This window comes from Sceloporus undulatus, chromosome 6, assembly GCF_019175285.1.
Source record: "Sceloporus undulatus isolate JIND9_A2432 ecotype Alabama chromosome 6, SceUnd_v1.1, whole genome shotgun sequence".
Taxonomy (NCBI): domain Eukaryota; kingdom Metazoa; phylum Chordata; class Lepidosauria; order Squamata; family Phrynosomatidae; genus Sceloporus; species Sceloporus undulatus.
The window spans coordinates 83,026,528-83,039,434 of NC_056527.1; the positions used below are offsets into that span (position 1 = coordinate 83,026,528).

The window sequence follows — 12,907 nt, forward strand, 5'->3', positions numbered from 1 at the left end:
GAAAATGTTTTTAAAATGTATATATTAGAAATAGCAAAGCTTGATTTTGCCATTTTACGTATACAAGGACCCCCATTTTACTATTCATTGTATTTAATGGGATTCGAACAGCCACAGATTTTGGTATCCACATGGGGTCCTAGAACCAAATCCCAGTGGCTACCAAGGGCTCACTGTACTAATCATAACAACTATAATTTTCCTTCATTTGCTGAGACGAACTGCTTAAAAATGGCAGCAGGAGAGTGTTATTGTCCTGGTCACGGTTTCCCAGAGGCATTTGGTTGGTCACTGTGGAAAACAGGATATTGGTCTGGAAAGGCCCTTGTTGGACTATTCCCGCAGGCCTCTTTTTATGGATAGGGAAAGCACACTAAGGTCCAAAACACACTGCAGAAATCATTCGGTTTGAGACTGCTTTAACTGCCCTGACTCACTGCTAGAAAATTCTGAGAATTGTAGTTTTGTGAGATGTTTACCTTCTCTGTCAGAGAGCTGTGGTGCTACAATAAAGTACAATTCCCAGGATTCCCTGGCAATGAGCCAGGGAAGTTAAAGCAGTTTCAAACTGGATTATTTCTGCAGTGTGTTTTGGACCTAAGGCTGCATCCACAATGGAGAAATAATCCAGTTTCACACCACCTCAACTGGCATGGCTCAATGCTATGGGATTCTGGGAATTATCATTTGTTCTGGGGCTAGAGCTCAGACAGAAAAGGTCAATATTTCACAAACCTACAGTTGCCAGAATCCCATAGCAATGAACTAAGGCAATTGAAGTAGTAGTGTCTTACTGGATTTTTTCTGCAGTGTGGATGCAGCCTTACAGCCATTGACCCTCCCTGGAAAAATAAGACCCAAGAAATTCTGTGGCAGCTTGAGATATATTTTGGCACAAACTCTATGTCTGACTGGTATTTGAGAGGAGATGATGAAGTTGATGGTTATACCTTGTGCAGGACAGCACTCACCACTCATCCAACTGGTGAGAAGTTTCAGGAACACCACTACAAGGATTTATTTTCATTAAATGAATGTGTGTAATAGAAACATGCACTCATCCCTCCACATTTGTGGCTTTGGTTTTTGCGGATTTGATTATTCATGGATTTGATTAATACAGTGCACCCGCGTTATACGTGGCTTTGAGCTTATGAGATCAAGCCGCGTGGCAGCACATGGGATACAAGTTGCAGCACATCCCATTTGGATGAATAGGGTGCACGCCTATGGTGCGTATGCACCGCCATGCACACAAACCCCATTCACTTGAATGGGGTTCAAGCATAGGCTGGAACGGATCCCCCGCGTAAGGAGAGGTCTGATTGTATGTTCTCTCTAGGAATACTGTATCTAGGTCCTCTGTTGCAACTCTATGGTCAACTTTAACTAACAGTTGCACAAAGGACCTAGTGATCCCTAGAGAGAACACTCCGCTAGGCATTTATAGCTCCTCCAACGCAATTCTGTGGTCAATGTCTGGCAGATGTTGACCACAGAGTTGCACTGGAGGACCATGAGATTTGTTATTTGCATTTTTTTCCACATCCATGTGGGTTCTGTGCCCCTAACCCCTGCGAATGTGGAGGGAAGAGTGTACATTGTTTTCATACATTTGATTTATTTACCTATATATAAGCACAGCCCATTCTGAGAAAAGAGGCTGCAGAATGATTAATCCTGGGACAGGATCTTCCTGCCCTCTCCCATTGAAAACAACTGCACTTAAAGGGTCTCCAATTGTTTCATCCAACTCCTTTGTTCTTTTTTTCCTCTTCAAACACAAACGGAAAAAAATTCTGGTTTCTTACACATTTAGAGCGGTATTCTGGGAGAGCCAGTGTGGCATAGTGGCTTGAGCATCAGACTATGACTCTGGAGACCAGGGTTTGAATCCCCAGCGAGCCTTGGAAACCCACTGAGTGACCTTGGGTGAGTCACTCTCTCTCAGCTTCAGAGGATGGCAATGACAAACCACTTCTGAAGAACCTTGCCAAGAAAACCCCATGATAGGTTCACCTTAGGGTGGCCATAAGTTGGAAATGAGTTGAAAGCACATGACATCTAATTCTCTGATTCCTCTCTCCTGCAAACATGCTTCTCTTTTAAAAATAAGACCAAAGAAATTCTGTGGCAGCTTGAGATGTATTTTGGCACAAATTCTACTTTTGGCTGGTGTTTAACAGGAGATAATGAAGTTACCTGGTAATAAAATAAAAAGGGAGAGAAAGGACACAGAGAGAGAGAAACTGTGCACTCAAAAGCATAAAACTTTCATGCAAATCCATAACAGTAATTTTAAATAATAATAATAATAATAATTTTATGGTTACAACACAGTTAAAACACAATCATTACATAAAATACTCATCTTAAGCTGCACAAAAAACACATATTAAGAGATCTACGCAATCTTTATATTACAATACGTAGAATACTAATTAATATAAAATTCATGTTTAAAATTCATGATTAAAAAAGCCTAAATATGTAAGCGAATGCGAAAGGGGGTGCTTTCAGGGTGCCCAGATGTCCTAACAACCGCAAAGGAGGACAAGGCACCGCAAAATGGAGGACATCTGAGGAAAAAATGTAGGATATTAGAACACAAAAAGCTCAAAACACTATAGTTCAAATGTAATTTTATGCTTCTGAGTAATGCTCAAAATGGGGGGCATTTTGGAATCCCTCCTGGGCAGAAGGTTGAAATGGAGGACAGGTCCTGGAAAAAAGGAGGACATCTGGTCACCCTGTTTTGGACATTTGGAGTCATTTAGAGTTTAAAGCATTGCCATGTCCTGAGGCTGAGAGAGTGTGACCTGCACAAGGTCTCCGGAGCCATAAATTTTAGATTGCTAGGAAGGAAGCCAACAAACAGAGTCCAGGATCAGAGATGAATGAATTAAATTGTATTAAGAATTGAGTAGCTTCAACTTGTTGTGGATCATCCTCCATTCTTTGCACAAAGAAGCTTCAAAATCTTTACTTACCTCTAAAAGCTGTTTCTTTTGATCAATGAAACTGAGAGGTGGTTAACCTCCTTTCCTTGAAACTGCCACTGAACCAAGTTTAAATTTTCTGCCAATGCTGATTGCCTAAGAGAGTCTGGGAACTACGGAAAGCAGGAAGGACCAAACTAGGCGGAGTTTGAAAAGGAGGGAGGGAAATACTGTAATAGGCATTCTGGTTTTGCCTTGGAAAATAGAGTGAAGCATGTAGTCTTCTAAACTGAAGGCACTAATAATTAAATGGAAGCAATCCTTAGACTATCCTTCCTTAAGTAGACTAGCCTGCATCTTTCTTTCTTTCTTTCAAATGCTGCATATTTTTACAAAATACAATAAAATATTAAACAATTAAAACAATCTATTATTATTATTATTATTATTATTATCATTATGGTTTATTTATATAGCGCTGTAGATTTGCACAGTGCTGTACATACAAACAATAAAACAGATAAAGTAAACCTGCCCACGGCATACAATCTTAAAAATATTATTATTATTATTATCCTTTATTTATAAAGCGCTGTAAATTTACACAGCGCTGTACATACAATCTTTTTAATTAGATGGTTCCCTAATAATAGCATAATACATATAAATAATAGATAACGATACAATCTAAGAACATAAGTCTAACAGTCCTCTGTATTTTAGACAGCAATGGGGAAGGTTCAGTGATTGCCACATTGTTAATAATATATGTATTCATATTAAGAAACTTACAGTATGACTTTATACGCTGTAACAGTTCTCAACATATAGTAGCATGTTTATTTATTTCATTTGTATGTCACACGTTTTTTAAAAAAATACAACCAAATTTTAAACAATTAAAATCATCTAAGAACTGATAAGACATTGGAGGTTAAAGATAGGAGTGAAACCAGTTTGGATTTCCAGTCCAACATTCCTCTATGCATAGTAAGCCTCAGGTCAGGGAGAATGACCTCTAGTTAAAGTGCCACTTCTGAAATGCAGGAGCCACTGGAAATGACCTAAAATCTTGGCTTTGAATATGTGGATAAAACATCTGTGGATATGGAGGGCTGGTTGTAGTTTGACCCCTTTAACTGCCATGGCCCCACGCTACAGGATCCTGGGATTTATAGTTGTGCATCAGGCACCAGCACTCCTTTGGCAAAGAAGGCTGAAGACTACCAAGTCCCAGGATTCCATAGGATGGGGGCTACAGCCCTTAAACGGGAGTCAAATTGCATTATTTCTATAGTGTAGTTGAACTCTTAACTTCCACCCTTTGCGATGTTTAAAAACGGCTTCTCGGGCTGCATCCCCATGGCAGAAATAATCTAGTTTGACACTGCTTCAAATGCCATGTGGCTCAAAGCTATGGAATTCTGGGAGCTGTCATTTGCTCTGGCACCAGATCCCTGTGACAGAGAAGGCTAAGGCTGTATCTGCACTGCAGGAATAACAAAGGTTGATACCACTTGAACTGGCAGGGCTCCAGGCTGTGGAATTCTGGGAAGTGTAGTTTGTTGTGGCACCTGCCACAACAAACTACACTTCCCAGAATTCCACAGCCTGGAGCCCTGCCAGTTCAAGTGCTCTCAAACTGGGCTATTCCTGCCATGCAGAGGCTGCTTCAGGGTGCACTAGGAAATGGCCTATTCATCCAAAGAGGGTCAGACTCAGTTCCTATCTGTGTTCCCTCAGTGATGAAGCCCCGCCCCCTTCTTGTCGCGCATGCGCCTTGGGCCGCGCCTACCTCGCAGCCTGACCTAAGATGGCGGCGCCCTGCGCGTTCGAGCCGTGGCTGGAGGGGCGCCTGGAGGCCCTGGGCCTGGACGGGGACGTCTACGGCGGATACATCCGAGGCGTCTTGCGGGAGGCAGAGTGCGACGCCGAGCGGCTGGAAGGGCTGGCGGGAGCGCTAGCGGCGGGGGAACCGGTGAGGGAGCCGAAGATGAAGGCGAAGGCGGCGGCCTTTTCAGGATTGGCCCAGGCCGGCTTCCGTAGCCTGGTTTCTCCCATTGCCCTGCATTGCAGCAGGAGAAGGCTAAGCTAAAACTGAGGCTTGGCTTCTCTCCTGGTTTTAGGGTTGCATTTGCATTTGTTACACTGAATTAAACACTGAATTAAGTCCCTTAGGGCTGCTTACAATCATTATTATTAATACTGTTTTTAATTAGACGGTTCCCTGCCCTCAGGCTTACAATCTAAAAGGCTGCAGCCAAGGCATCTGAAGAGTGGGTTAGGAAGCTTCTGGTCAGATCTTTCCTCTGTTAGAAATGTACCAGGGCTGCATCTGCACTGCGAAGATAAGCCTACAAGGCAGGACAACACAATTACCCATGTGGGTCCAAAACACGCTGCAGACACAATCCAGTTTGAGATCGCTTTATCTGTTCTGGCTCAGTACTATGGGATCCAGGGGACTGTAGTTTATTGTGGCAACAGAGCTCTCATGACAGAGAGTGCTAGATGTCTCACAAAACTACAGTTCCCAGAATTCCCTAGCAGTGTGTTCTGGACCATGATGTAGATGGGAGTGTGTGGGTCAGACATGAATGGCTTGCTAGGCTGCATTTAGATGAAATAATCTGGTTTGACCCCACTTTAACTGCCATGGCTCGATGCTATGGAGTTCTGAGAACTGTAGTTTGTTGGAGGCACCATAGCATTGTGCCATGGCAGTCAAAGAAATCTGCTTTCACTGCTATGGCTCAGTGCTGTGGAGCCTTGGGGTTTGTAGTTTGTCATGGCACCAGTGCTCCTAAAGCCACGCTTCCCAGAATTCCACAGCACTAAGCCATGATAATTAAAATGAGGTCAAACTGGATAGTTTCTGCAGTGCAGATCTGGTGTAGCAACAAACTACAGTTCCAGTGTATTGCATGAATTGATTCCACACGCAATGATCAGGTTCTATGAAAAAGATGGCAAAAACTAGCATTAAGGGCTTCATGTTTATAGAGTGTCTGTGCAATGCATAGATAAAAAAACAAGTATGGACACTTACATATTATGCTGAAAAAATGAAAAGAGTAATGTAGCATTTAATTGTAAGCTTCTCCGCTTGCAATTTGAATACAGTTTTGTGTTCTTACGTGAGCAGATGTAGCCAATCATTATCCTTTTCTCACTAGGACCAGAAAGGGATCAGGTAACACCATGTGGGGTCAAATTGAAAGAAGCCCAAAAAGAGACTGGATTTGACCTTCACAACTTCATGATCCATATAAAAAGCACTTACAGTGGTAACTTTCTCTTTTAACTATGAAGAAATCTTTTTCAACTTAAAACATTGTTCTCCACTTTATCAGGATGAAGATGTGCTCCAAGATGTTTGCAGGGAAATAGTTGAAAGGTGGTCAGAGGCCCAAAACGCTGGAAATGCTGAGAAAAAAGAAGGTATTTCATGTCATTCATTTTGGCATCACTTTAGTGACTTTTTATGTGGTGTTTATACATTCTTTCTCTGAAGCTTTAAGAGTTTTTCCTCCTTGCTGTATTTTCTTTTCATTCTCTTAATTTTCCTACACAAGCTTCTGTCCTTGATCTCTGAGACTTTGGGGTGAAACAGACCACCCCTGAAAGAGCCAGGCTGGGGTTGCAGCAACTGCACACCGCGCCCACAATCTGGCTTTTTGCCAGCCCAAAAAGAAGCAGCAAAATGCTGCTCTTTTTTGAGCTGGTAAAAAGTTGGCTTTCTCCTCCCCACTGTGGCTTTATGGCGTTTGTGCAGTATATAAACACCACACCGCCAGAGCATCTTGAAGCTGGCTGCTGATGGGCAGCCGGGCAGCGTGAAGACAGCTGCCTTGGGGGTGTGCATCATGCATACGCCATGTCCCCAAGCTGGTTGGAAGCCAGCTTTTCATGCCAATATGTACCGGCTCTTTGGTTCCCTACAATACTAATAAAGGATATTTTAGAAAAAATTGCTTATACTATCCATTAATGAATAAAATGTTATGTAGTGATAAGTGTGCAATATCACTTCAGAGAGTAACAAATCAGAAGATAACCACCTGCTCCTAGGAGCTTACAGTATATCATTTAAGACAGGAAATGAAACAGGGGGAGGAAGAGATGGAAACAAGGGTAAAATACAGTGTGCCCACGTTTTACATGGGTATGCCATACACAACTTTCATTATACACTGAAAGCTGGAAGAGCCCATCACGCACCCCGGAAGAACTAGTGTGGCACCGCTGTGTGCCACGGCTGCAAGCCCCATTACTTCCTAAGGGGCTTCAGCATGCGCTGGTTTCCCCTTATGCGGAACAGATCCCTGCGTAAGGGGAGGGCGCACTGTAATATGTATAGAATTCACTTGTGCTTAAGCTTTGTTACATTTGCAGATGAAGACTCAGAGATTAAACAGAAACCTTTAAGGGAAAGTAGGGCTTTGAAGAGAGATGGTATCATGTTTGGGTGCATGGAGAATCAAGAGAGGGATTGGGTGGAAGGCAGCAGATACCACTATAAGGCTGGGAATGATTGGGTTGCAATAGTGAAGGCTAGGCACATAATAGGATATGATAGGAGAGGGATATTGGGTAAAGCTGTGAATGTAAAGCTAAAGACCTTGTGCTGGATGTAGAAAGAAACAAGAAGCCAGAGCAAGGATTTAAGAAAAATTGTGTAGTCTTAAGTGGCAACAGATAGACTGTGTAGCAGCAGACCTCTGAGTAGAGGTGAGAGACCCAAGATATGACAAGGAAAGGAGGAGGAGACAGGAGAAGGTTGCAGTAATCTAGTAGATTCACAAAAAGGCAAATTTGAAAGTTCATTGAAAAGCAATGTATTTTCACAGTTTTATGCAGAGACAAATTACAGGTATACCTCAGTTAACAAAGCCTCTATTGGTGAAGCTCCTTTTTATAAAGTTTTTTGTGCCTGCTTTTGCTTGCATTTTTGCATTCATTTCTGCAATGAACGTTCTGCGTGGAAAGGATCAGGTTATGTTGTAGCTGATTTTACTGTTGCTATGTGTGCTTGTCTACAGCTTGCAAGGTAAAAAACAGCTGTCTCCAGAATCCCTTACTGTGAATATGTGAACAGCAAACATAGAGAAAATAGGAACACAAATAAGCCTGAATGTTAAAAAAGTATAGATCAGTAAGTTCAGCCATCAAAATGGAAATCATAAGAAAAGAGAAAGCTGGTAAAAGGAAAAAAGTCATCCCTAGATATATTTTGGAAGAAGTTCTTAAGTGGTCTCCAGAAAAGGTTCAAAATGTTTTTCTTTATATATGCAAGGCTTACCCAGCAGAGTTGTTTCATTTCATATGTGCATATTGTTAGCTTTGAATAAAGTTTGCTGAAACATGTTGAACTGCTCTTCTCTTTTGTGGTGTAGGAACGTGTCCCTATTCTTTCCATGTTATTTCTGGCTCTGGTATCAAATTTTTTGTTAAAGAAGCCCAAGAACACACCTACTTCGTTAACTGAGGTATACCTGTATTTGACTTGACAATAAACTGAGCAGGAGAAGAAAGGGAAGAATCCAAGGTAAAATCAAGGCTCTGTGCCTGATCAACAGGATGGATGGTGATAATGTATGCAGTAAATATATAAAGAGGAATATTTGGGAGGTAACATCAAGTTTAGACTTCAACATGCTGAGTTTGAGATGCAGATGAAGCATCCTAACTGGCACTAAATGTTGTGGGAGATTATGATGGAAGAAAGTTCTGCAGTAGAGGAGTGTAGCTCTGGGTGAGTTCTAATGTTTTCATTTTGCTTCTTAATATTCTCATGAGATGGCTGTGAAAGGTCATCCAGAGGAGTGAATGACAGCAAACAAAATGCTGCCTCCAGACAAAGTGACCAAAGAGTTTGTCAGGAAAACCAGTCCTCTAGATGAAGATTTACAGCCTGTCCTGGATGCACTGCCAGAGGAGATCAATCTGCTGATTCTCCTGCACTCAGAACACTCTCTACACCCAGATCACTTTTACCTGCTTTAAATTACACAAGTCCATATGAGATCCAGACTAGATTAAAGATACCTTAGATAACATGATAGTGAAGAGAGTTCAGAAATTCACTGTAAACAATATTGCATGACCAACATCAGTTTTTATTTTATCATATACAAGCTGTAAGTTAAGAAACTACAAAGCACCTTGAAGTATTAAATGACTTGATTAATCTTGATCTTTGTTGTAAACATATGGATGTAACAGTGTTTAAATTTTAAAAGTGTGTGGAATTCTCTGTTTAGAGTGTGAATTTCTCTTTTAGATGATCTCTATAATTGGGCCAGAACAGTATCTCAAAGGAGTAGCAACTGGAGATGAACTGGGAGCTATTTCCTATCTGTTTTGATATTGATTCTAATTGTAACTTACCTTCATACTTGGACTCAAAATAGTCCTAAGTGACCCCCAAGACATGCAAAGCCAATGTGGGTAAGATCTGAAGGGAATGTAGGGTGAGCCTGTAGAAACACAACCCTGGACTCTTATTCGTATGCTCATGGACTTGTATTTAGATATGTTTGGTCATTTCTTTTCCTTCTCCAGATGAAGTGCAAGCCATTGCCAACATAATTGAAAAGCAGGCACAGATTGTGGTGAAACCAAAGGAGGTCTCCAAGGAGGAAACACTGCGGAAGGCTGCCCTCTTGGCACAGTATGCTGATGTGACTGATGATGAAGAATATCCTTTCTATGATGCAAGTTTTGAAATTTAGTTGGATCTACATTAAGGTCATCTCACACAGTGAACTCCTGTTTATAAATCTCCATGGACTCCAGGTTGATCTCAGGAGGGCATGCTTATTTTTAGAGAAATGGCCATTACTTTAATGGCTCTCAGACTCTCAATTCAAAACTCCTTTTGTGGAATCAGAGCAATGTATGGGTATAATCCATTAATGAATAAAATGTTATGTAGTGATAAGTATGCAATATCACTTCAGAGAGTAACAAATCAGAAGATAACCATCTGCTCCTGTGAGCTTACAGTATATCATTTAAGACAGGAGATGAAATGGGGAGGAAGAGATGGAAACAAGGGTAAAATACAGTGTGCCCGCATTTTACGCAGGTGTGCCATACGCGATACGTGGGAAATCTAGAGATCTGAACTTGCCCCTTAAATCAGAAAATATTGTCCCACTTCGCTAGCAGCTTAAATAGCACATTTCATTGCCTTGAAATATGCATGATTACATTAGCAGCCCCTCATATTGCTGGTGGGCTATATAGGTGGAACAGAATAGCAAAGTCAACATAAACTTGCTTCAAGATCCTCTGATATACACTTGTAAAGATATGTTAATGCTCATAGACACGTTCACAAAGGACAGGCATATTGTAGCCTATAAGCTGGGTGGCTAGGAATGGAAATTCATGTTCAGAGGCAGTATATATTTAATTGCTAGATACTGGGAACAGATATTTTCATCTTGCCCTACTTGATACCAAATGGAAGAGGAAATCAAAGCAAGTGTCTTTAGAAAGGTCTGGGAATGCAAGGAATACTGTATGGTGTTCCCCAAGGACTGTTTCTTGTGCTCCCTCTTATTCCACACATCCCACCTGCTGCAGTATTCATTATCCCAAATGTTCAAATACCCTTAACTCAGCACACTGAATCAGATGTTCAAAATGATCCTGGAGCAGCAGCAGTGACTATCAGCTCTGAAAAATGTATCCTTTTGAGACTACTGTTGATTAGTAATGTGAGAAAGGGAATGTTTAGTTCATTTTAGAGCAAAAAGAAGGGCAGTAATGTCTATTGGATGGAATCACTGGAGAGAAATGCAGTCTCACTGCTTTACCTTGGATTGTGAGTTGTGAAGTTCACTTTCATATTCATTGCTTTGATTTGTGCCTCAATGATGAGACAGCTTAGATGGGTACTGTGAATTATACAAGAATGGGTACTGGTAGTGATCATTTATATAACACCTTCTGATTTGCAAACAGCTACATATTTTCAGTATATTTCTCTTCAGAGGCTGAAGTAAAGATACTATTAGGCTGAAGTAAGGATACTATTTTAACTATACAAATGAAATTCTCAGTTAAAATTTGAATACCGGAATCCCACATCCTTGCCGCTGTCCAATAAGTCAGGTTTTGGGAAGTTTAAATGGGATGGAGGTGGACTGGATTCTCTTTGTGCCAGATGATATCAAAGATGTAATCACACCGCCTGGTGTCATTAGCATTTCTACTCATGAGCTTTGCCCAGTTGGAGGAGATATTTATGTGGAAGAGCCATTCTCACCCACCTGCCGGCCAGCTGTAAGACCACTAGGTGGGAAGAAGTATGGTGGGCAAAGTTCTGAAGAGCTATGTGCTCTTCCATGGCCAAGATACAAGTTGCATAGGCATTTCTGCATTTTGTGCTTTGGACTGGTGGTGGTTCTTTTCCACTGTTGCTATATGAGGAATTGAAGATGGGGAGAGGATCATTCTCAGCTAGCAGGCTTTTGTGAGCACGAACTGAGAACAAGCGACTGAGTACCTCCAAACAGTGAAGGAAACAATGGGAGAGCCCTTATAAAAGATAATCTGTTCTAGTAGATAGCAGAACTACTTTTGTTTGAGGAGAGAGCTTTGGAGGAGGAGTGAAGGTTGGCAGGAAGCTTTGAGCAAGCCAGATTCTGTCCCACTGTGGACTATAGTAGGCCTGTGGGCTAGATATTTCTATCACTTGTAGTAAGTAAATCATATTTGGACTGAGTCCTTACAGGTCTCTGTCCTGGTCAGATGACCAAAGGCATCAGTTGTAGGAAGAATGGTGTGCAGTTGAGGTGAATTCAGACTCTGGCTGAGATCCCATATGGTATACCATAGCCGCCCACTGTGTTCCTGATTGTCCTTAACTCCCTCCTTCCAGCTTTATTCAAAAACACCAACCTAGAAGACATGATGAATGCCCGGAAATTGGAGAGGGAGCACCAGCGGGATGAGTCACAGCGGAAGAAGGAACAAGATAAGCTCCAGCGGGAGAAGGACAAGTTGTCAAAGCAAGAACGCAAGGAGAAAGAGAAGAAGAGAACACAAAAAGGCGAGAGGAAGCGGTAGCCAGGGAAAGCAGTTGGACCCTTCTCCCTCTTCCCCCTCATCTAATATATGGCACAGCATACAGACACAAAGATTGCTCAGCAGAAGGAACTTTTTTTTAAAATACTTCAGCAGTATAACTTGGGCAAAGTTTGAGGGAAGGATGAAGGGTGGGCACACTCCCTTTTCCTTGGAACAGTGACAGAAAACAGTGTTGTACCTGTTTATTCTCTAAATGATGGGCTGAGTGATTGTAGCCAATATCTGTAACCAAAGAACTGTGTGGTGGCTACTTCTCTTCCCATCTTCCCCTGTCTTTGTCACTTTCTACTTTTATTAACCACTTAAAGGGAAACTGTTATATGCCTTGGCATATAAACTCTAGCCAAAGGTTGCTTTTGGTTGGTGGAGTTGTTAGAGCAAAATCCAGTTTCTCATATATGCAAGGTACAGGAAGGGTAGCATTTGACAAGCTTATGAAGATGAACTAAAAGCCAGGGTGCACCGCACACTTCATCGTCTGCAGCTAAAATTGACCCAGAATTATTGCTTGTTGAGGCTGAGCTAATCAATCTCTGTGTACTTTCAGCAAGGCTGTGTTATTGCCATTTAAGTAAAGTTTGGTGAATTTAATTCAGTCTGAGGCATGTTTGACTCCTTGGTTTATGTAGTTCTTCATAAAGTGCCGTGTTGGTGAAATGGCTGAAATGGAACAGAGGAAAACAGGTTGGTTACCTATTAATGTGGTTCTTTGAGTGATCATCACATAGTTGAGGCGAGAATCCTCCCACTACGGCTGCATTAGCATGCATCAGCTTTTCCCCTTGGTTTCCTTTCACCCCCTGTGCTCATTGAAATTCTAGGATTGTTATCCTCAGTGGGGTTTTTTGATCATCATTTCTTTTAGC

The 12,907-nt window shown here is 41.7% G+C and overlaps 2 protein-coding genes across 2 annotated transcripts in view; one reads left to right on the forward strand and one right to left on the reverse strand.

Moving 5' to 3' along the window:
- DBF4B (DBF4 zinc finger B) overlaps positions 1 to 3,074 on the reverse strand; it is a 28,702-nt gene extending 25,628 nt beyond the window's left edge. The window contains exon 1 of the mRNA XM_042471790.1: positions 2,991 to 3,074. The gene's annotated coding sequence lies outside the window, so the exon portion shown is untranslated. The remainder of the gene's footprint in view (positions 1 to 2,990) is intronic.
- A 1,650-nt stretch (positions 3,075 to 4,724) lies between these two features.
- On the forward strand, positions 4,725 to 12,632 carry CCDC43 (coiled-coil domain containing 43). Its single transcript, XM_042472988.1, has 5 exons — positions 4,725 to 4,917; positions 6,293 to 6,380; positions 9,504 to 9,639; positions 10,576 to 10,634; positions 11,833 to 12,632. Exons 1-5 carry the CDS (start codon positions 4,753 to 4,755, stop codon positions 12,018 to 12,020), a joined length of 636 nt encoding a protein of 211 aa, XP_042328922.1. The 5' UTR covers positions 4,725 to 4,752; the 3' UTR covers positions 12,021 to 12,632.
- The last annotated feature ends 275 nt before the right edge of the window (positions 12,633 to 12,907 follow it).

Excerpts from the sequence above, each read along its gene's own strand:
- CCDC43 (XM_042472988.1), top strand. The coding sequence starts at position 4,753 with ATGGCGGCGCCCTGCGCGTTCGAGCCGTGGCTGGAGGGGCGCCTGGAG. Across the intron at positions 4,918-6,292 it reads CGCTAGCGGCGGGGGAACCG|GATGAAGATGTGCTCCAAGA; the intron begins GTGAGGGAGCCG and ends CCACTTTATCAG. Across the intron at positions 10,635-11,832 it reads GACTATCAGCTCTGAAAAAT|CTTTATTCAAAAACACCAAC; the intron begins GTATCCTTTTGA and ends CCCTCCTTCCAG.